The sequence below is a fragment of the Hypanus sabinus genome, chromosome X2 (assembly GCF_030144855.1).
Source record: "Hypanus sabinus isolate sHypSab1 chromosome X2, sHypSab1.hap1, whole genome shotgun sequence".
Taxonomy (NCBI): domain Eukaryota; kingdom Metazoa; phylum Chordata; class Chondrichthyes; order Myliobatiformes; family Dasyatidae; genus Hypanus; species Hypanus sabinus.
The window spans coordinates 28802602-28828032 of NC_082739.1; the positions used below are offsets into that span (position 1 = coordinate 28802602).

At 41.2% G+C, this 25431-nt stretch overlaps 1 protein-coding gene across 2 annotated transcripts in view; it reads right to left on the reverse strand.

Annotated features, from left to right (window-relative positions):
- aplp2 (amyloid beta (A4) precursor-like protein 2) overlaps positions 1-20247 on the reverse strand; it is a 148805-nt gene extending 128558 nt beyond the window's left edge. The window contains exon 1 of one of the 2 annotated variants that reach the window (XM_059957137.1): positions 20090-20247. In XM_059957137.1, coding sequence (XP_059813120.1) covers positions 20090-20170 — 81 coding nt within the window. In that variant the 5' untranslated portion in view covers positions 20171-20247. The remainder of the gene's footprint in view (positions 1-20089) is intronic. The other variant, XM_059957138.1, reaches the window with a different exon arrangement.
- Positions 20248-25431: the final 5184 nt, after the last annotated feature.

Sequence of the window (25431 nt, forward strand, 5' to 3'; positions counted from 1 at the left end):
TTCGTAACATTGCCTTGTTACATGCCTTTTCTACTTCCACTTAAACTTATATCCCACATCCTGGCTACTGTTCTGAAGCCTGTATTTAACTCCCAACACAGTCTTTTACCCTTGTGGTTTCTTAACTCTACCCAAAAGGATTCTACATCTTGCAATCCAAACTCAATTTGAATTCAATGTTTTAACCATTAGAGCCACCCCACCCTTCTGCCTGTCCTTTCCATACAAGGTGTATCCTTGGATGTTCAGCTCCCAACTATAATCTTCTTTCAGCCATGACTCAGTGACGGTCACAATGTCATACCTGCCAATCTGTAACTGCACTACAAGATCATCTATCTCGTTCCATATACTGCGCATATTCAAATATAATTTCTATGCTGTATTCATCACCCTTTTTGTTTTTTTTACCATGTTACAGTTCCTCTCATCCTACTGACTGCAATTTTGCCCTATCATCTGCTTGTCCATCCTCAGTCTCACTACACGTATCATCAAAGTGTCTACCAACCACTCCATTCTCAGTCCTATCACTCTGGTTCCCATCCCACTGCCAACTTAGTTTAAACCCTTCCCAACAGCTCAAGCAAACTTGACTGTAGGAGAGAGGGTCCTCCTTGGGTTCAGGTGTAACCCATCCTTTTTTGTAAAGGTCACATCTTCCCCAGAAGAAATCTCAGTGATACAGAATTCTGAAGCCCTGACCCCTGCATCACTTCCCTAGCCACTCATTCATCTGTACCATCATCCTATTCCTGCTCTGACTAGCACGTGACACTGGAAGTAATCCAGATATTACTACATCTTTTCTTCAGCCTTTTTCCCCAACTCCCTACATTCACTATGCAGGACCTCCCCCCTCCAACCTATGTTATTGGTGCCAATGAGCACCACATCCTCACCCTCCCTCTTGAGAATACTTTGCAGCCACTCTGAGACATCCTGGACCCAAGCAGCTGGGAGGCAATACTGGCTTTTCTTCCATGGCCACTGAATCTCCTGTCCATCCCCCTAATTATCGAGTCTCCTATTACTATTGCTCTGCCTAACTTTACACTTCCCTGCTGAGCCTCAGCTGGTCACAGTGCCACTGGCCTGGCTGCTGCTGTGCCCTGATTGGATACTGCTGGGGGAATGACCTAAGAGGTAATCTTGTTGCTGAGAGGAATGGCCACATTGACTGCATCCCATCTACTGGTTACCCATCTACTATCTTAATCCTGCACTCTGGATATGACTACCTAAGTAAGAGATTCATCTATGAAGCTTTCAGCCTCCTGGATGGTCCCAAGTGCATCCAGCTCCAGTTCCTTGACCTTATCTGAAGTTGACTGCACTTTTGCAGATACAGCTACCAGAAAGACTGTTTGTTATCTACATCTCACAGGAGTACTCAACTGCCTGAACTACCATCCTGCCTACACTTGTTCTGCTTCCAACTTCTCAAACCTAACTACTAGCCTGTGCCTATTCTCGCCCAAGGCTGCTGTGCCAAAGCCCGACCATTTTAACACTGTCCACCCACGCAATGGCTGCTCCAGTAATGGCTACTCGACTCAAACCCCACTTCTTTTTATTTGCTCTTGTTAATTAATCAAAGTTACTATTAACCCAAGAAATCGCCTGCTCCATATGGCACAATTCCTAGCCAAATTAATCTTCCTAAAATGCAACACATTGTACTGAACAGGAATCATGCGGAGTCTCATAGTAAATTGAATAAATAGGACAGTTAGGACAGTTAGTGGTAGTCTCATATTTTATGGAGTTATAGCATAACCTCTGTACTCTCATCATCTATGTCCAGGCTAATGAAGACCAGTATTTTCCATGTCTTTTCAACCACATTCTCTACCTGTATTGCTGATGTGTCTGTACATATATACACACATACGCATATACACATGTAAATGCACACATACATACACATTCACACATACGCACACACAGACATGTATACATACGCACATACACACATATATACATACACACACATGCTCCCTCTGTACCTCAGTACTCTCTAGGATCGTGGCATTGTCAATGATTATTGGTTGTTGTGGACACCTTTATTTTTTGCTTTAGTTTGTGTAACATCCCATCCCAACACATCATTTCAAACATTCCATCATTCAAGCCAGTGAAAAACCAATAGCAGAATACAGAACATAATGTTACAGTTACAGAAAAAATACAGTACAATTAGATGATGTGCAAAGGCATGACACGTAGATTAAGGCATCACTGTTCATCTTTATTGTATAGGAGGTCTAGTCAAGAGTCTGAAGTTGTTCTTGAACCTGCTGGTGCACATTTTCAAGCTTTTTCATCTCCTGATTGATGGAAGGGGAGAAAAGTCTTTGATTATACTGGATACTTCCCCAAGACAGCAGTAAGTTGGTTTGGTTTTGTGATAGGTTGGGCAGATGCTTCATCCCAGCTCATCATCACACTCAGGAGTAAATGCTATTAAATCTGATCTTCTACATCCATGCTTACCCTTCATCTATTCTCTCCAATATAACACCCCTGCCTTTTGCAACACATAATGCAATTACAATGCTAAACCTTTGGATGGTAACTTGTATTTTGCTGTCGGTGTTACAGATTATCCAGACCTTCTTTGGATGTTTTCACCAAACATTTTCACTTCTATAAATTATACTAGTTTAGGATTAATGGTTTAGAGCTTTCTACAATTTCTTTGACAAGGGCAATCTCCAGAACCATTGAGAATTGTAATGTTATCTAAAAGAATCCTATCAAAATTTGAAGTATTGCAACATCAACAAAAGCAAATGTGGTCTAGAATTTGAAATACTTCATGGGATGAAATTAGCACCTGAGTTGTTAGTTTCAAAACAAATAACCAGCATAAAACCCATTGAGCAATAACAAATGTAAGTAAACTCGCAACACTTAAGGCTTGTTATTCTGGACAAATTAGATTTTTAAGTTCCCTAGAGCAAGACAAGACAAGGACGGAAGGGTTGAGGAATGCTAGATGATGAAAAATGTTGAAAATACAGTCAAAAAGGAAAAGAAGCCTGTCCAAGGTTCAGAAGCTGAAAATGCAAAGGATTACAAAATAAACAGGAAAGCAGAAATTAAACAGGAATCTCTGGTCAAGATGGTGCCAGCGAACAGCGCTACCTCAGGCAACATCTTCCAGGTGATCCATGAAACTGTTTCTTTCACTTCTTTTACGTTTTCTTTTTCTTTTAAATGTGGTTTTGATATTATTGAAGCCTGTGATCTCCAGTTTGATGGTGTATTTTTGGGCTGATTGAGCGATCTAGTGCTTTGCTGTCTCCAACAGGGTTCCACAAGGTGAAAGGCCTCAAGGTCAAGAACCTTAGAGATGGAGCGCAAGGGCATCATTGACTCTATTTCTCGCAGATCTCATCGATTAAACTGTTGAGGAAGGCTGAAATAGAGGCAAGCAAGTACTTAGCACCATCTACCAGCCTCTTACTCACTGTTGCCAGAGGAAATTATCTGCATGTGATGGTCTCTCTTGCTCTCTCCTTCTCACTCTGCTCTCGAGGAAAGGCCCCTGCATTTGAATGGTCTCTCTCTCCCATGATGGTTTTGAAGTTCTGGGTCTGTGGATTGTGGATTAGACTGTAATTCAATTGGAATCTTTTGATTTTGTGTTTTCACTCGTTCTTTCTTGTTGGTGTTTGCACAATTTGTTTGCTTTTTGCATGTTGGGGGGGGTTGATATTTTTCTTTGAATGGGCTCCATGGTTTTCTTTGTTTTGTGGCTGCCTAGAGAAAGTGAATCTCAGGGTTGTATACCACATAAATACTTTGTTGATAAATGGACTTTGAACTTTGAAGAGGGCAAAATGGGCCATGAAATGTCTTTATGAACAGGACCAAGAAATACTCCAAAGCATTTTATTTACGAAAGTAACTAGGAAGAGTATAGGACCACTCCAGGACAAAAGGGAAAATGAGGTCTATGACATACTTCCTTTCATCAGTCAGGGTATGGAGTATAAAAAGCAAAAAAAAAATCATGTTACAGATGCAAAATAAGCTTTTGTCAGCTACATTTGGTGGACTGTGTGTAGCTCTGGTCACATTATATGAAGAATGTGGAAGCTTTAGAGAGGGTGCATAAGAGGTTCACCAGGATGTTGCCTGGATTGGAGAGTATAAACTGGAGAAACTTGGGATTATTTTCTCTGCAATATCACGAGCAGATAAAACAAACTGACAGGCCTGGATGGGATAGATCGTCTTCCTCCCCCTTCCCTCAGGGTGAAAATGCCAAATACTTAGGGCAACACACACAAAATGCTGGAGGAATTCAGCAGGCCAGGCAGCATCTGTTAAGGGTGATGGGCTGTTAAGGAGATAAGGTGAGAGAGGGAAATGGGAGTGGGGAATAGTGAATGTGGGGGCATTTTCAGAAGTTCAAGAAATCAATGTTCATACCATCAGGTTGGAGGCTACCCAGAAGGAATATAAGGTGTTGCTCCTCTAACCTGAGTGTGGCCTCTTTGCGACAGTAGAGGAAGCCATGACGGACATCTCATAATGGGAATAGGAAGTGGAATTGAAATGGGTGGCCACTGGAATATCCCGCTTTTTTCTGGCGTATGGAATGTAGGAGTTCAGCGAAGTGGTCTCCCAATCTACTTCAGGTCTCACCGATATGCAGGAGGCCAAACTGGGAGCACCAGATACAACAGATGACATCAAAAGAATCACAGGTGAAGTGTAGCCTTACCTGAAAGGACTGTTTGGACCCTCAATGGTAGTGAGGGAGGTGATGTAGAGAGGCAGGTGTAGCACTTGCTCCACTTACAAGGATAAGTGCTAGGAGGGAGATCAATGACTAGGGATAAATGGACAAGGGAGTCGTGTAGGGAACAATCACTGCAGAAAGCAGAAAGTGGAGGGGGGGCAGAGGAAAAGATGTGCTTGGTGGTGGGATCCCATTAGAGATGGTGAAAGCTCTGGAGAATTATGTGCTGGACTCTGGTGGGATGGTAGGCGAGGACCAGAGGAACCCTATCCTTGGCAGGGTGGCAGAAGGATGGGGTAAGAGCAGACGTGCGTGAAATGAAAGAGAAGCTTTTGAGGGCAGCATTGATGGTGGAGGAAGGTAAGCCCCTTTCTTTGAAGGAGGAGGACATCTACTTCATTCAGGAATGAAAAGCCTCATCCCATTTTAATTGGGGAGACCCGACATAAATTGCAAGATCGTTTCACCAGGCACCTATGCTCCATCCATCAGAAAAAGCAGGTTCGCACAGTGGCCACCCATTTTAATTCTACTTCCCATTCGCATTCTGACATGCCAGTCCACGGCCTTCTCTACCGTCTAGATAGGACAGTCAGATTGGAGGAACAACAACTTATATTCCATCTGAGTAGCCTCCAAACTTATACCATAAACATGAATTTCTTGAACTTCCAGTAATACCCCACACCAATCCTTCACCATTCCCATTTCCCTTTCTCACTTTATCTCCTTACCTACCAATCACCTCCCTCTGGTGCCCCTCCCCTTTTTCTTTCTTCCATGGTCTTCTGTCCTCTCATATTAGATTCTTCCTTTTCCAGCCCTGTATCTTTCACCACTCAAATTCCCAACTCTTTACTTCACCCCTCCCCCTCCCGGTTTCGCCCATCACCTTGTGTTTCTTCCTTCCCTCTCCCCACCTTCTTGCTCTAACTTCTCATCTTTTTTTCCCCAATCCTGATGAAGGCTCTCAGCCCAAAATGCCAACAGTACTCTTTTCCATAGATGCTGCCTGGTCTGCTGAGTTCCTCCAGCATTTTGTGGCCTTGCTTGATTTCTAGCTTCTACAGATTTTCACTTGTTGTGATTAAACACTTGTGGCCTGGGTTTAAGGTGAGAGGGAGCCATTTTAAAAGATTTATGTTTTTTGTTTGCACAGGTGGCTGGAATGTGTTGCCAAGGGAGATTGTGGAAGCAGATATGATAGCATTGTTTTACAGGCATTTATACAGGCACATGAACAAACAGTGAATGGAGAAATAGAGTCCATGTTCAGGCAAATTTTCAATTTAAAACGGCATCATGCCTAGCACAGACATAATGGACCAAGTGCCATGTCTCACATTTTGGCCAGCTCTCCCAAATGCTTTTCAAACCAACCCATGAAAAACCTGGATGGAGTGTATGTGGAGAGGATGTTTCCATTCATAAGAGAGCAGAAGATCAAAATAAGACACAAGAGACAGCAAATGCTGCAATCTGGAACAATAAAAAAGGAACTGGAGGAACTCAGTAGGTCAGATGGCATAAAGGAAGAAAATGGACAGTCAACATTTCGGGTTGAGACCCTTGATCTGGAATCAAATGTAGATTTAGACAGAATAAAGGGACATCCCCTTAAAACTGAGATGAAAAGGAATTTCTTCCACCAGAGGGTAGAGAATATGTGGAATTTATTACCATGTCTATGTAAGCCAGACATCTGATGTATTTCAGAGATTGATAGGTACTTGATTAGTAATGGAGTTAAAGGTTATACAGAGAAGGCAGTAGAGCGCTTCTAAGAAAAATATTCAGCCATGATTGATGGGCAGACGAGACTTAATGGGCTGAATGGCCCCATTCTGCTCTTGACTTCTAGTCTAAGCACAGCAGAAATTCAAGATGGTACAAGGCAAGGAATTCCAGTTAATTGGGACACATTGGGACCAATAAATTTTGGTCCAATTAAACGGCTGCCTCAATTAGCCAAAGTTTCATGGAAATGTTTTAAAAAAGGCAAATGACCGTTTAACTGAGAGACAAATTATGCATTTAAATGAAATACAGAACAAATTTCTACACTACCAATACTACTACAGCAGGGTTTCTCAACCAGGGTTTCGCGAGAGGTCACTTGGGTTTCCACGAGAGATTAGGATTAAAAAAATAAATGTTTTTGGAACTTCACGCAATGCACAATGCTAGTGTTCACAGTAGTGGGCAGTGACTGAACAGCTCTGTTAGCAATCTCATTAGATTGCTAATCTCAGCCCAGTAAGGCAGTAAACAGTAGGACCGTATTTATTTGGATGAGTCTGGTGGGGAGGACAGTAGGCTGGTGAGGATCCAAGCATTGAATAGACTCATTCAACTTAGGCTATGGCGTCAGCCTCTCCTGATGTAAGATACACAGGGGTATTTTATTAACCCCTGTGTTTTACATGCGTGACTGACAGTCCAATGTGGTGATTTTTGAAGAGGTGTGCAATGGAAGAGGAGGATTCTAGACCCAGGCACAGGGACAATTCTGATAAGGTTAATGATGAAGAATTACAATCTTCTGAGTCATTTCACTGCACTAGTGCAACAACGGACACACAAAAAAAAAATCTGTCTTCACAATGACAGCTACTTATCAATGGGTTTTGCATGGACTGGTGATCCAAGCTGTCCTATTCTGGAACCGGAGGAGATAGCGGAGGTACTTCATGAATACTTTGCTTCAGTATTTACTGTGGAAAAGGATCTTGGCGATTGTAGAGATGACTTACAGCGGACTGAAAAGCTTGAGCATATAGACAGTAAGAAAGAGGATGTGCTGGAGCTTTTGGAAAGCATCGTTGGATAAGTCGCCGAAACTGGATGAGATGTACCCCAGGCTACTGTGGCAGGCGAGGGAGGAGATTGCTGAGCCTCTGACAATGACCTTTGCATCATCAACGGGGACGGGAGAGGTTTCGGAGGATTGGAGGGTTGCAGATGTTGTTCCCTTATTCAAGAAAGGGAGTAGAGATAGCCCAGAAAATTATAGACCAGTGAGTCTTACTTCAGTGGTTGGCAAGTTGATGGAAAATATCCTGAGAGGTAGGATTTATGAACATTTGGAGAGGCATAATATGATTAGGAGTAGTCAGCATGGCTTTGTCAAAGGCAGGTCATGCCTTATGACCCTGATTGGATTTTTTGAGGATGTGACTAAACACACTGATGAAGGAAAAGCAGTAGATGAGGGAGGAGGAGAAGATGGCGGCGCGATGCAGCACGCGCTGCCTCTCTGGAGAGTGATATCTGTTACGTGTTAAGTAGGGATCCGTGCGCAATCCTGATTTGATGGAGACAGATGTGAGAGCGTGGAGGAACATCTGGAGAAACTTCTGAAGCGCCCACTTCGCTGCCCCTGCCACTGTGCGGTCCGGAATCTCCAGAGAAGGCCTCCTAGACCTCGGCTTTGCTTGTTTCAGCGGCCGGGACGAGGTCGAAGGCGCTCAGCAGAGGATGGCGCTCGGGAGGCTGTAACGGAGGGGCTGGTCGGAGGCTCGAAGTTTTCGGATGGGCTCAGAGTCTGCTGTCATCGGGTGCTTCCAAGGCATCAGTTGTCAGTGCCTGGAAGCTTATGGCAGGGAGAGTTTCTCCCTTTTTGCTGCCTGATATTGGAGTCGATCGGGACTTGAGACTTTTTATTAAACTGTGTCCATGGTCTGCTTTTAACAAATTATGGTATTGCTTTGCATTGCTGTAACTATATGTTATAATTACGTGGTTTTGTCAGTGTGAGTCTTTGGCTTGTCTTTTTTTGTGATATCACTCTGGAGGAACATTGGATCATTTCTTAATGCATGCATGCATTTCTAAATGACAATAAATGAGGACCGAGTGTCCTCATAATCCAAAAAAGATGTATTGTATATGGATTTCAGCAAGGCATTTGATAAGGTTCCCAATGCAAGGCTTACTGAGAAAGTAGGGAGGCATGGGATCCAAGGGGACATTGCTTTGTGGATCCAGAACTGGCTTGCCCACAGAAGGCAGAGTGTCTATAGACCACTCATATTCTGCATGGAGGTCGGTCACCAGTGGTGTGCCTCAGGGATCAGTTCTGGGACCCCTACTCCTCGTGATTTTTATAAATGACCTGGATGAGGAAGTGGAGGGATGGGTTAGTAAATTTGCTGATGACACAAAGGTTTGAGGTGTTGTGGATAGGGTGGAGGGCTGTCAGAGGTTACGGTGGGACATTGATGCAAAACTGGGCTGAGAAGTGGCAGATGGAGTTAAACCCAGGGAAGTGTGAGGTGGTTCATTTTGGTAGGTCAAATATGATGTCAGTATGAATGGTAAGACTCTTGGCAGTGTAGAAGATCAGAGGGATCTTGGGGTCCGAGTCCATAGGACACTCAAAGCTGCGATGCAGGTTCACTGTGTGGTTAAGAAGGCGTATGGTGTATTGGCCTTTATCAACTGTGGAATTGAATTTAGGAGCCGAGAGGTAATGTTGCAGCTATATAGGACCCTGGTCAGACCCCACTTGGAGTACTGTGCTCAATTCTGGTCACCTCACTATAGGAAGGACATGGAAACCATAGAAAGGGTGCAGAGGAGATTTACAAGGATGTTGCCTGGATTGGGGAGCATGCCTTATGAGAATAGGTTGAGTGAACTTGGCCTTTTCTCCTTGGAGTGACGGAGGATGGGAGGTGACCTGATAGAGGTGTACAAGAGAATGAGAGGCATTGATCATGTGGATAGTCAGAGGCTTTTTCCCCAGGGCTGAAATGGCTAGCCCAAGAGGCACAGCTTTAAGGTGCTTGGAAGTAGGTACAGAGGGGATGTCAGGGGTAAGTTTTTTATGCAGAGAGTGGTGAGTGCATGGAACGGGCTGCCGGCGACTGTGGTGGAGGTGGGTACAATAGGGGCTTTTAAGAGGCTCCTGGACAGGTATGTGAAGCTTAGTAAAATAGAGGGCTATGGGTAATCCTGGGCAATTTCTAAAGTAAGTACATGTTCAGCACAGCTTTGTGGGCCAAAGGACCTGTATTGTGCTGTAGGTTTTCTATGTTTCTATTCCATTATGCCTAGTCTGTGGCAAACTACTTACAAATGCAGTAAAATTAAAGACACTTAACTGCAAATCACAGCCAACATATGACACGTAAAAGTGCTGATTATTTTTAAACAGCTATTGGAATCTCAAAACAAAGAGTAAAGCTTATGTTAATAAAGTCACAGTCAGTAAACAAATTCAGGAAGCAAGTTATTTAGTAGCAGAACTTATTACCCAGAAAAGGTAAAGTCACACAGTTGGTGAGAAACTGATAATGCCAGCATGTAAAGTTATAGTAGGCAAAATGCAGTACGACAAATCAAAAAGGTTTCACTTCCAAGCAGTACGATAAATCGACGTAGTGATAACATGTCACATGATGCTAAAGAAATTTTGTGTGATAAAGTGAAAAACAATAGCTTCTCTATCCAGGTTGATGAGTCAACAGATTTCACTAATAAATGTCACATTGGAGTATTTGTAAGACTTGTAAGTGATTGGGGAAACTAAAGAAAACTTTTTCTGTTGCAAAGAGGGGCCCAAAACAAGAAAAGGCAAAGATATATTTAATGTTTTGTCTTCATATCTGTAACAAAAGATCTGACTTGGAGAACTGATGGTGCATTATCAATGGCTGGCTCCATGAGAGGTTTTGTTTCTCCTGGAATAAAAAAATCCTGATGTCACAACACGCATCTTTCTTCAGAGAAATGCCAATGTCAAAAACTCTTGGGAGATGGAATGAAAAAAGTTCCATTATGATGCAACAAAAAATACACTCAAAGATTCAACAAAGACTAGTTCACTTGAGAAAGTTTAAAAAACTGTGAAAACCTGGACAAAGAGCATGCCAATCTCCTGCTACATACAGAAATCCAGTGGCTTAGCAGAGGAAAAGTTCTCAACAGGGTGTTTGAGCTGAAAGGTCAACTTTGAGCAGGAGTATTTTCAAAAAAAAAGGCCAGATTTTGCTAAGTGCTTTGAAGATGAAGAATGGCTGCAGAAACAAGACCACTTAGCAGACATTTTTCATCATATGAACCAGTTGCAAGGCCCTGGAGAAAATTTTTTGTTTTCAAGTGACAAGATTCTTAGATTTAAAAGAAACAATCTTTGGAAAAATCATGTTGCAAAAGAAAATCTTGAAATGTTGCCACCGCTGCTTTGGCTTGAGAGTGAGGAAGGATATCAGAAAGTCTTGAGTCTTCTTGAAAACCACCTGAAAGAACTGCAGAACAAAATTGAACAGTATTTGTTCTCCCTTTCAACACAAGTGGGGACCATTTCTCTGAATCTTCTGCTTGGCCTGAGAACTTGACTTTGAGAGAAAATGAAGAACTTTGTGAGGTGGTTTCTGATCATGCAATCGAGATGAGATTTACTGACCTGCCCCTGGACAAATTCTGGATATCCATCAGCCCAAATGAATAACATAACACAAGCACACGCAACTTATGCTACTTAAAAAATGTTTGCTCCGTAATGTCTAACACCCATTTCTGACATCTCCAAGCATGAATGCTTGAAAACAGTTCTGAATTGTCTTACTGTTTATTTTTTGCCAACTATCAGTGACAAAAATCATTACTTTTTGAACACAACACATGCAACTGATGCTATTTAAAAACTGATCGCTCTAAGCACAGTGTAGTGTCTAACAGCCATGTAAGTGCATGTGACTGATGCTTATTGGAATCTGTTTGGCAACAGCCTCCTGCCCCAAATAGCGTCTTAAATAAACAAAGGGAGTCCTGGATATCTTAATGATTTAGATTTTATTAAGAGTTGTCCCAAATAAACAGCTGACCTGATTAACAGATGGCACAGTTAACCAGAATCCACTGTAATGCATCTGCAGAAGAACATACCTAGTGAGCTTACCAGATATCTTTTTAACTGCCACAGAACACCAAAGCAATGCAAACAAGACTGTGATTAATGCATTCAAATAATACTAATTGAATAAAGCATGACTTCAACTATTCAACAAAACAAATTTGAGAACAGCTCATATCAAATCCAATAAACTATGAATTCCATGATCTACGGTACAAATATCAATAGAAGTAAATGCTGACAAACCTCTAAAATAAGCAAATCAATTTCCAATTGAGAAACAAATGTCAATGTACATCTTACAAATGTTTTCACATGCACTGCTCTTTCGATATTTAGTAAGCCAAACAAGGTAAGTTCCATAAGTGCAATGCTGAGAGAAAGCACACAATTAGAAGTGCTGTATTTTGTGTGTGAAATTAACCACGGCCCAGGAAAAGCAAAAACTTCCCATTTCCAAGATGACTAACGCAGCTAATCCCAGCGTCCTTGCCAATATTTCTTCCGAAAAGTAGTTATTTCACAACACCATTTGCAGAGATAAGCTGGTCCAATTCCTACAATTCAAACACTGTATTTCAAAAGTACTTCACAAGATCTAAACCACTTTCACAGTTGTGAATAGGGCTGTATACATTTTTTTTCTTTCTTAGCTAACTAGCTCTGCACATACCTCCCAGCTGCTCAGAGACACCCTCCCCATTATAAACTACTTCATAGTTCTCAGTTCATGAGCTCCTCATTTCTCGACATAGGCAAATGAACTCCAACATACACATCTTCAGCTACAAAGTAAAACACACACATCCTAAATTGTTCCTGCAGTAGAATAACCAATATATTTCAGTTGTTCTGAGCAGCTGATCACTACATGTACAACATAATGATTGTATTATTGACCCTACAATCCTCAAATTTTGGCAAATAAGCTGGAATAAATTCAAATTGCACCAATTTAGCTGATTAATCAACTCTGCAGTGTAAAATGGTTACATTATAGTTCTTAATCATAAACCCGCTTCACAATCATCCTTTCATTAAACAAATATACTACTGCAGGGATCACTCCCTTCATGATACCCTTGTCCATTTGTCCCTTCCCACTGTCACCTTCTCCCTTATCTCCATTCAGGGCCTCAAACAGTTCTCTGAGGTGAGGCAACATTTAACCTGTGAATCTGTTGGGGTTGTCTATTGCATTCGGTGCTCCCATTGCGACCTCCTCTACACTGACAAGACTTGACATAAATTGGGGGACCGCTTCGTCAAACACCTCCGCTCCATCCGTCAAAAGTAGAATTTCCCCATGGTCAACCACTTTAATTTCTATCCTCATTCCCATTCTAACACGTCAATCCATGGCCACCTCTTTTACGACGATGGGGCCACTCTCAAGGTAGAGGAACAACACATCATATTCCATCTGGGTATCCGCCAACCTGATGGCACAAACATCAATTTCTCTTTCCAGTATGTTTTCTCCCTTCCTCTTCTATTCCCTCATGGCTCCTTTCCTCACCTGCCTATCACAACCTCCTGGATCCCCTCCTTCTTCTATTTCACCCATGGACTACTCCACTCTCCTATCAGATTCCTTCTTCTCCAGCCCTTTACCTTTCCCACCTGACTTCATCTATCACCTTCTGGATAGCCCTCCCCCTCTCCTCCCACATTTTTATTCTGGCACCTTCACCCTTCCTTTTCAATCCTGATGAAAGATCTTGGCCAGAAATGTGGCCTGTTTATTCATTTCCATAGATACTGCTTGACCTGCTGAATTCTTCCAGTATTTTGCATGTGTTGCTCTGGATTTCTAGTATCTGCAGAATTTATTATGTTTAAGACTGGACTGATATTGTTTTTCATCTATAATGGCCAAGTCTTCTAGTCCCCTAGAATTGTTTTAAAATGTAAAATAATAATTGAATTGAGCAGTTAACATGGATTTATTAGAAGGACATCATGTTTGACAAATATATTGGAAGTTTTTGAAGATGTAATGAGCAGAATAGACAAAGCAGAACCATCTATTATGCATTTTGACTTTCAGAAGGTTGTCAGTAAATGCAACTAAGATTAACAAAAATTACGTGGTTTTGGGGGCCATGTACCAGTGAGAAGACAGAATCACAACCATAACCACAGGCTGCTAACCCGAAACATTCTGAATTCCTTTTCCTCGCTTCTCCCCTCAAACAGACACTCCTTGACGCCAAATTCTTCCATCAGTTTTTTGTGTAAATTCTGGTAACTGAAGTCTCATGTGTTTCCAACAGGAAAAAAATTAATGTAATTCTAAAGTTGCAAAAAGGGCAAGGGTGGAGTAGACAGGAAAAAGGAAATCTTTCTGATCAGGTAAGGATAAGGTTGTCATGGTGATGGGGGAGGGGTGGGAACACCTTAAGAACATGTAGCAACTGGAAAATGGACATCACAGCTGCAGGAATACACAGTGGAATGGAAATGCAAGTGTTAATGGAGACAGAAAAACTGCATTAATATTGCAAATGGATAATTTACAGAATTAAAGTTCTGTTAAAGAGGGAGAAGTCAGGCCTGCATGTAAAACAATTATCATTTCCCAGGCTCGAGGCTCTAATTACATTTCTCAGCTCCAAAAAACAGGTCTATTTGTTTGCTTGTCTGATACAAGATTCCTCAGACAAAATCTACATTCCAAGTTCTGTGACAAATTAACCACCAACCAGTTCTGTCAAGCACCTTGTGCCCTTCCTGTGGCAGAATATGCTGGCTCGACACTAAGCTCACCAGCCATCTCAGAACCACAAAAGTTAAATCATTCTCAATCCAATATTACTGCCTTAGAAGATGACAATGATGCAACAGCAATTTGACTCGAGCTTGCATACCGAAATAACTGTGTTCACTACACTGCAGCAAAGATGTGATTGCACCAGAGGGGAAATTTATGAGGATGTTGCCAGGACTCAAAAAATGTAGCAATGAAGCAAGGTTGGAGAGGCTGGCATTACTTTCTTTGGAGGAAATAACTAAATAACATGTATACAATTATGAGGGGTGTACATAAAGATAAAAGGATCCATTTCACTGAGGGATCAACAATCTGTGAGTGCAGATTTAAAGTATAACTTGAGAACCAATTCTCATAATAATGAACAGCATTTACATGTTCACATTGGGTCAAGAGCTGATTTCTGATAAGAACCTTAGCTTTATCAGCATCGCCCCAAACAATACAAGATGAAATCCTTTACAGCCAATTACAAAGTGCAGTGACTTTATTTAGATTTCCAAAGGTGCCACTGAAGGATATTATGCAACTTTCGAGGTGGGGGAGTGAGGTGGGCAGAAATAATATTAACAAAGGTTGCCATAGGTTGACGAACCAACAGAAAACAGATGGAGATGGGTTATCCTCATGTTGACAATCTGTAACAGTGTCCCTGCAATTTTTGACTGGTGTTAATACGTCAGATGAAATGACTAAGTGTACAAATTTGATGATAATAAGAGAGGAAAACAAGCTGTAAGAAAAGCAAAGCCTGCAAAGGAAACAAATAGATGTAGAGTGAGCAAGCATTACTGATTAAATAAATGAAGGGAAATGTGAGTTTATTCACTTAAATCAGAAAAAATTGAGAAGTGGGATATTGTTTAATTGAAGAGAAAGAATGCATGATACACAGGGATCTGGGTGTCTCTGCACATAAAACAATGTTAGCCAAGGGTACAGCAGGTAATCAAAAAGGCAATGGAATTTTGGCCGCTATTTCAAGTAGGATGAAGTACAGATGTAATCATGTCATACTACAAGTTTTGGTGAGACAACACCTGACCAACTGCTTACACGTTTGGTTTCAGTACTTATGGAGAACTGCTTTTGCTGGGAACTTCAGAGAAAGTTGATTTCCAAGATAATGGAGGTGCTTTATGAAGAATGATTGAGCATCTTAGCTTGTATTCAATGGAGTTTGGAGAAACTCTCTCAATCAAGATTAAAGATATCTGGAACTTATGGATCTGAAAACTTGCTGAATCTTGTCAACGCTGAGATAGGTAGATGTTGCAACACACACAAAATGCTGGAGGAACTCAGCAGGCCGGGCAGCATCCATGGAAAAAAGTAAATAGTCAAAATTTCGGGCCGGACCCTTCAGCAGGACTGGAGAAAAAGACGAGAGGTAGATTTAAAAGGTGAAGGGAGGCTTTTAAATCTTCCTCCACCTTTTAAATCTACACATCTTTTTTTGTGTGTGTTGCTTAGATTTCCAGCATCTGCAGATTTTCTATTGTTTGTGAAGCCTGCAGCTTTGGGGAAAAGACAGTAAAGATCAGATCAGCCACGATATTGAATATTGCAGAGGCTTGAGAGGCTTTCTGGGTTTTTATTAAGCACACTCTTCAGAATCAGGCTTCTTGGATTGATATAATGAACTACAACCTCCTTTCGCTGTTTCCATGGTTGTACATTATCAAACCAGAAATAATAATTGTACCTTTAATAAGTTTTAATGAAGCCTAAAGTTCCAAAATGTACATTCATTTACTCTTATTGCAATGTCATAAGTATGATTTAAACATGTACGTAACAAACATTCTATACACTATAAATTCAAATTTACTGAGTTCAAATGTCAAATGTCCAAATGTCAAGCAGCTTCCCCAGTCACAAAAAAAATGTTAAGATCAATAATTACCAAAGAGAATGAATTCTCAAATAAAATGTTTAAAGATTCTTCCCAAAATCAGCAGTGTGCAGTTAATTGCGAACAACAGGAACAATCTCCAATAATGTTAAAAATAGCCTTGAAGCTTTATGCAACGGTATGAATTCTCAGAGAACCAGATCACAAATCCTGGCAGAGATTGAAAGGAATTGCGTAGACAGCCTTTCATCTTCTTTGAAATATGCTCTTCGCCCTTCTCTGCACATCACTTTTACAGTGGCACAATTACTGAATCCAAACTTAATGCTTTTGAAACAGGCAATGGGGGGACATTGCATATCTGCAAATGTTGATCTGATTATTGAAAATCAATGCTGCATACAACATATACTGATACTGAGGTCCATGAATCAGAATTGAATTGCTCCTAAACAATCAGACAAGTTAGTACTCAGACATGGTAAGCTAAAAGCATTTCTCAGCAATGCACATTAAAAAATGCCACCCAAGAGGAAATGAGTTGCATGCTACTGCATGGAAGCAATTTAGACAAACAGTATATGTAAATATTTATCCTCCCTATTCCAACAACCTCAGCCTTGTAAATTTATTTCTATCTAATATATCTTGCACTATATTTTTCCTCAACAATGACTCGGAATTAATTTCAAAGTACGTTCATCAGCACACTTTAGCTAAGACAATGAAAAGCCACACAGGACTAAAACTCCCAAACTACTTCTAAACAAATATCCAAGTTATGACCCCGTCAATGTGCAATGATTCAAGTGGTTAAAACCCGAGAGCATCTAGTTACATCAGTCTCCAAAGACATCGAAAACATATTCTTCCTCAACATGATTTCTCAATTTGAAATGCTTTTCTTATTTTAAATATACAACTTCAGGCTATTTGGTCCATCAAGTCCATGCCAGCTCTGGAGGAAACGATCCATCTTTTTCTCTCCTTATTTCCCTGTACTCCAACTTATTCTCATACATGCCCATCAATATGCTCTTGATTTGCCCTGCAATTAAGGGAGATAACCAAAACCCCCAGATAAAATCCACGCAGCCATGAAATGAACATGGAAACTCCACACAGACAGTACAGAAAGTCAGGATTGATCCCAGAACTGTTAAGCAAAAGCAATAACTATTGCTTCTTCCATGAGTTCTTTGGACTAAGGTGCTGAAGGAATTCAAGCATGACTTTAGATTACATGCCTTGTCCTTATAACCCCCACAAATACTTATTTCTACTCTCAATACATTAGGGCAAATACAAAAATGGTGGTGTGCACCTGTTGCCTCTGTTGCTCTTCAACTTACAACCATTACCAGCCAATAGTCCACTTACAATATATTTCATTAAAATAAATAGGAAAATACATTGGAATTTGCAACTCTTATTTGCAGACGACAGCAAAACTGAACACGTAAGCCACAGAAACAGCACCACAATAGCAAACAAAGCAATAGTCACACGACTGTAATATAAAATCATGCTTGACTAATCTGGAGTTTTTTGAGGATGTAACTATGAAAATGGACAAGGAAGAGCCAGTGGATGTAGTGTACCTGGACTTCCAGAAAGCTCTTGATAAAGTCCCACATAGGCGATTAGTGGGCAAAATTAGGGCCCATGGTATTGGGGGCAGAGTACTGACATGGATTGAAAATTGGCTGGCTGACAGGAAACAAAGAGTAGCGATTAATGGGTCCCTTTCAGAATGGCAGGCTGTGACCAGTGGGGTACCGCAAGGTTCGGTGCTGGGACCGCAGCTGTTTACAATATACATTAATGATTTAGATGAAGGGATTAAAAGTAACATTAGCAAATTTGCTGATGACACAAAGCTGGGTGGCAGTGTTAAATGTCAGGAGGATGTTATGAGAATGCAGGGTGACTTGGACAGGTTGGGTGAATGGGCAAATGTATGGCAGATGCAGTTTAATGTGGATAAATGTGAGGTTATCCACTTTGGTGGCAAGAACAGGAAGGCAGATTACTATCTAAATGGAGTCAAGTTAGGAAAAGGGGAAGTACAAAGAGATCTAGGTGTTCTTGTACATCAGTCAATGAAAGCAAGCATGCAGGTACAGCAGGCAGTGAAGAAAGCTAATGGCATGCTGGCCTTTATAACAAGAGGAATTGAGTATAGGAGTAAAGAGGTCCTTCTGCAGCTGTACAGGGCCCTGGTGAGACCCCACCTGGAGTACTGTGTGCAGTTTTGGTCTCCAAATTTGAGGAAGGACATTCTTGCTATTGAGGGAGTGCAGCATAGGTTCACAAGGTTAATTCCCAGAATGGCGGGACTGTCATATGTTGAAAGATTGGAGCAACTGGGCTTGTATACACTGGAATTTAGAAGGATGAGAGGGGATCTGATTGAAACATGTAAGATTATTAAGGGGTTGGGCACGCTGGAGGCAGGAAGCATGTTCCCGCTGATGGGTGAGTCCAGAACTAGAGGCCACAGTTTAAGAATAAGGGGTAGGCCATTTAGAACAGAGATGCGGGAAAACTTTTTCACCCAGAGATTGGTGGATATGTGGAATGCTCTGCCCCAGAAGGCAGCGGAGGTCAAGTCTCTGGATGCATTCAAGAGAGTTAGATAGAGCTCTTATAGATAGCGGGGTCAAGGGATATGGGGAGAGGGCAGGAATGGAGTACTGATTGTGTATGATCAGCTATGATCACAGTAAATGGCGGTGCTGGCTAGAAGGGCCGAATGGCCTACTCCTGCACCTACTGTCTATTGTCTATTGCTGGCACGCTCATACACTGAGGTTTTATGCAGGCTACTTGCAAGTCTTTCATTTGATCTCTACGATGTCAAAAGATATTTCTTGACATGTAACACTGTGTCTGATTAATAAGTAGCCTGTGCAAAGAAAAAGATGAGCAATCAATAAGGTGTTGACTACCACAAATGTGGATTAAGGATTAAGGATACACAGTCCAAAACATTAGCAAACACTTGCAGTTTTTAATCACAAGGAACAAAACTAAAACTATCAGTAAAGGAAAATACTTCAGCACTGATTATCTAAACCTATTCTAAGAATTAGAAAATACTAATGCCTAAACCACCAACAGGAGAATGAAGCTCTGTCTTCCTTGTAATTCCAAAGAAACCCTTCTTCATTCTTGGAAAGGAGCAATACTGCCTAAGGGCCAATTAACCCGTATCTGCACAGTTCAGTGACAACCACCTTCTCCAGAGGCTTAGGGTCGACCAGATGGCACCACACCAGTTGTCACACAAATGTTCATGCCCACCCATCCCCACTCCACGCAGTCTGCCAGGAACTTCACACTCACCAAACACAAACAACCCCTGACCAACACCTTCCTTCAAAGACCGGTATCTCATTAAGGCACAATTCCACTTCACATCTCAGAAACGTACCCTCCCCAAAGGTTTATTCGTAAAATCTTATCTGAACTCCTTTGGCCAGCTAGCCATCCCCTTCACCCTCAATAGCAATGAAATTTCGTTTCTTCATCAACTAGTTTTCCCCTTAGCCCAACCCACCCTTTCACTGTCCTCCCCCCCCCCATTCCACTCTGACCCTCCTGCTCCACCTTATCTCCTACCACCACAGCTCCTTACCCATCCCCTCCCCAGGGCAGTTTCCCCGACCCCAATCCAATCCGACCTAATCCAACCAGCCCCGCCCCAGTGAGTCTGACCCCGGCGATGCGGCGCCAAACCCCGGCAGCAAGCGACAGAGAGCTGCAGTGATTTCTGTGTTAAACCCCAGCGTGAAGATAACGGGTCCGGGTGTGCTCGGCCGCCAGCCAACGGGTGCTCCTTACCTCGACGTAGACGGCCCCCACGGGCACCGCCACCAAAAGCAGTAGGCGACCGACAAGAGCAAACACAGCTCCAATTGCCATGGCGGCTCCCGTCCCGCTCAATTCTGCTGGTCCCGAACGACGATCGCAAATCCTGCGCGTCCCCGACAGACGCACTGGACGTACTCGCTCACGAACGTCGCGCTCCTTAAGTCACCAAGCGCCTCATTATGAAAAGGATGTGGAATCTTTGGAGAAGGTGCAGAGGAAATTTTCCAGGATGCTTTTTGGATTAGAGAACATGTTTTTGGAGAATAGGTTCAGCAGGCCAGGGCTTTTCTCTTTGGAGTGAATGAGTATGAGACGTCACATAGGAGGCATAGAACCATAGAAAACCTAAGATAAGCTTGCCCGATTTTATTCGCATATTAATCCTCAATGTGACAGATGTCACTTAGAAGTGGCTTCATTGACTCACATGTTTTGGACATGTCCCACTTTACATAACTATTGGAAGGACATTTTTAATGTCATTTCCTCAGTATGGAATATCGATTTACAACCCCATTTTATTACTGCAATTTTCGGTATACCAAATGAAGATGGCAATCAGCTTTCCCCTTCAATCAGACGAATGATTGCCTTTGTAACATTAATGGCCAGAAGGTCTATATTACAAAACTGGAAAGAAGTAAATCCTCCTACTACATTTCAGTGGTTCTCCCAAACTATTTCTTATTTGAGTTTGGAAAAAATCAGAAGCACTATCTTTGATTCTTCAATTAAATTTGAAGAAACCTGGGGACCATTTATTCGACACTTTCATATGAATTAATTTGGCCTATTTCAGATCCTTTTCTCTACTTATCCTTGTTCAGGTATGGAGTTCCAGAGTTCTTTTCTTGACACCTTCATATATTTATAAAGTACTATTATTGCCCATGTTAGTTATAGTTTAGTATTTTTTTTTCAATATATATTTTTTCTCATATATAATCTCAATTTTTTTTCTTTTTTTGATGATTATTTTTGTTTTTTTTCATATATATTTATATAGACTTGATTGATTTATGTACCTTTTGTTGATGGATGTTTTAATAGGATATTATTATCCTATTACTAATGTAATCTCAAGTTTATTGAATCTGTAATCTATTCATTATTATGTGTTGTTTTTTTTATATATGAAATTTAATAAAAAGATTGAAAAAGAAAGAAAGAAAAGAAAGAAAACCTACAGCGCAATACAGGCCCTTCAGCCCACAAAGTTGTGCCGAACATGTCCCTATCATAAAAATTACTAAGCTTACCTTTAGCCCTCTATTTTACTAAGCTCCATATACCTATCTAAAAGTCTCTTAAAAGATCCTATCCTATCCGCCTCCACCACCATTGCTGGCAGCCCATTCCACACACTCACCACGCTAAGTAAAAAAAACTTACCCCTGGCATCTCTGTACCTACTCCCCAGCTCCTTAAACCTGTGTCCTCTTGTGTGAGCCATTTCAGCCCTGGGAAAAAGCCTCTGACTATCCACACAATCAATGCCTCTCATCATCTTATACACCTCTATCAGGTCACCTCTCATCCTCCGTCGCTCCAAGGAGAAAAGGCCGAGTTCACTCAACCTATTCTCATAAGGCATGCTCCCCAATCCAGGTAACATCCTTGTAAATCTCCTCTGCACCCTTTCTATGGCTTCCACATCCTTCCTGTAGTGAGGTGACCAGAACTGAGCACAGTACTCCAAGTGGGGTCTGACCAGGGTCCAATATAGCTGCAACATTACCTCTCGTCTCCTAAATTCAATTCCACAGTTGATGAAGGCCAATGCACCCTATGCCTTCTTAACCACAGAGTCAACCTGCGTAGCAGCTTTGAGCATCTTATGGACTCGGACCCCAAGATCCCTCTGATCCTCCACACTGCCAAGAGTCTTACCATTAATTCTATATTCTGCCGTCATATTTGACCTACCAAAATGAACCACTTCATACTTATCTGGGTTGAGCTCCATCTGCCACTTTTCAGCCCAGTTTTGCATCCTATCAATGTCCCACTGTAACCTCTGACAGCCCTCCACACTATCCACAACAATTCCAACCTTTGTGTCATAAAAGGCATTGATCAAGTGGTCAGAGACCTTTCTCCAAGAGCAGAAATGGCTAATATAAGGTGGCATAATTTTAAAGCAATTGCAGGAAAATATACAGGGGATGTCATTTTTTTCACACAGAGAATGGTGGGTGTATGGAGTGGGGTGGTGTTAGAGACAGATATATTAGGGACATCGAGGAGACTATTAGATAGGTACAGTATATGGATAATAGAGAAATGGAGGACTACTTGGGAGGAAAGGGTTAGAATGATTTTAGAGTATTTTAAAAGGTCGGTACAACATTGTGGGCCAAAGGGCCTCTACAGTGCTGAAATCTTCTATGTCCCGTATGTTTCAGGTGTGATCTACTTATGGATTTGGAAATTACATTAAAAAGTAAAACAGCACACAAGTAATGACTGACATTTTAAAAATAATGCGCAGTTTACAAATTAATATACACACCACAAGGCACAAACAACCAAGAGGAAAAGAGTCCCAACTATGGTGACCAAAGATTGTAGTTCATCAAAACTAAAGCCTTATCATGTTGCAGAAAAACACCAGTAAGCCTGTGGATTGGGAAGGACATCAAAGGAATTGGTATGAAAGACTGAAAAAACTCAACAAAACGGTGAACAATGGGGCTGATGATTCCAGAATGTTTCTCACAGATTGAGAGGTCTCAGATATAATCCTAGTATTTAAAGAAAGGGTGAAGAAAATAGGGAACAACAGATAACTTTGCCTGACATCAGTACGAAGAAATGCAGGAATCTATTGTTAAGGAGATGCTGCCAAGGCACTTAATTGGATTTGGCAGAATCAATGAAGATCTATGAAAGGGAAATCACATTTAATAAATTTCTTTCAAGAGTTTTTCAGGTTATAAATACAAGAGATGGTAAAGTGAAACCAATGCAAGCAGCTATTAGGGGACTGTAGAGATCAGTGCTGGGGCCCTAATTGTTCACAATCTATATTGATGGCTTAATTGAGAAGTCCAGATTTTTACTGATGATGGTCAGTTATGAGGACGATGCTGAAAATATTCAAGGGGGTATACACAGGATAGGTAAGTGGATGAGAAGTACTGTGAGGAAAATGTGGGGCCTTACATCACAGAAAGTACAGATAAGTATATTTTTTAATGGTGATGAGAAGTGTTGATGTTCAGAGGGACCTGGAAGTCCTTAGACACCAAGTGCAGACACAGCAAATGGATTACAAATGGTATGTTGATCTTTACTGCAGAAAGATATAAGGTTTATTGAAGAAAGATATAAGTTCTGGTCAGATGGAACTTGAGAAATTGCAGTCAAACAAATACAAGGAAGTTTCCCAACAAACACTTCTGGGTTGGTTTGGTGGGGCAGGGTGATGGCTCCACGAGGAAAGATTTAGCAGATGGTGATTACATCCTCAGTATATGATATAATGATTGAAAGACAATTACTGTGTGCCTGAACAGAGATGCCAATGTCACAAGGAGCTCTTCTGAGATTTACAGTCAAAAGTCAACTCTATCAATAAAATGGTATCAATGAGAAAACTTTTCACTCTTACAGCAAATATTATCATTCTAGGCATTCATTGACCAACATTGCACCACTTCCAATCAAAGTAGGCATACCTGAAGGCGTGAAGACCAAAACTAAGTGCATACTGATGTTCACAAAGGACCTGTAGAATTGCAGGACTCCATCATGTTCTCTGATGTTCCTGCAGTTAAAGCCAACATTCCCTTTGTATCTGGATTGTTTGCTATATCTGGAGATTAAATTCATGCATTTCATGAAGCAGCACACACAGGTCCTTGTACACCATTATAAATTTCTTATGATTTAAAATACTCTTTTTTATTCTTCATTCCAAAATGATCAACATAATATTTTTGACATTCCATCTTCTTACCACTCACACAGCAGTTAAATGCCCTGCTGCAGACTCTGCTTTGTTGTCCTGACTCACTCCATCACCTGCCACTATGACCAAATGCTTTGTTTCCAAATTGTCATTTTTAGCACAGATAATGTTTGCTTTTTGCTGCTGCCTACTGTTCTGCTCAATTCATGAATTATTATTGAATTAGAAATATTATTGAAATATGGACAAATTGTATGAACAATAACAGTATAACACAGGGACAGGCAATTTAGCCTACAATATTGTGGATAATGTAGAAGATTGTCAAAGCATGCAGTGAGATCATTTGCAGATATGGGTAGAGAAATGACAGATGGAATTTAATCCACCCAAGTGTGAGGTGAGATTAAATGAAAATTATCTTAAAAGTGTTGATCTTGGGGTCAAGTCCATAGCTCCCAGAAAATGGCTGCAGAGGTTGATAGGGTGGTAGAAAAGGTGTATGGCATTATTTGAGGTACTGAATTTAAGAGTCAAAATGTTATGGTGCAGTTCCATAAAACTCTGGTTAGGCTGCATCTTTTGAATTGCTTTCAATTCTGCTCACCGCATTATACGAAGAATGTGGAAACTATGGAGGGGCTGCCGAAGAGGATGCTGCCTGGGTTAGAGGGCATATGCTTTAAGGATAGACTTAGGCTGTTTCCTCCAGAACAGTGGAGTCTGAGGGAAGACATGATTTATAAGATTATAAGAGGCAACTGCTATCTTGTCGAGTAGACAACTGGTATATTTTTCCCAGAGTCAAAAAGTCTAATACCAGAGGGCATGCATTTAAGGTGAGAGGAATAAGTTCAAAGATGATGCGCATGGCATTTTTTTACACGGAGAGTGGTGGGTATCTGGAATGAAAATGCAATAGAGGTATTCAAGAGGCTGTTAGATAGGCACATGAATGTGCTATGAATCAAGGGATATGGATACTTGTGGAGGTAGAAGGAATTAGTTTAGTTAAGCATTTAACTATTAAGTTTCATTTATTCAACAAAATATCATGGGCCAAAAGGCCTGTTCCTGAGCTGTACTGTTCTACGTTCCCTTACCATAATTTGTGTGGATTGGAAATAACATCTCCATCTCGCTGACAATCGACACTGGCGCATCTCAGGGATGTGAGCTTAGCCCACCGCTCTACTCTCCCTATACCCATGACTGTGTGGCTAAGCACAGCACAAATGCCATCTAAAAATTCGCTGAAACTGTAGGTTTTCGCAAATAAAAACAGCAGAGGCATTTCATGTTTAATAAAATTCATGACAAATCATTTATTGTACTCCAAACACTAAACACCAAGCGTACCAAAAGTACTTCACGTAATTACCTCTCACATCAGCCCAGT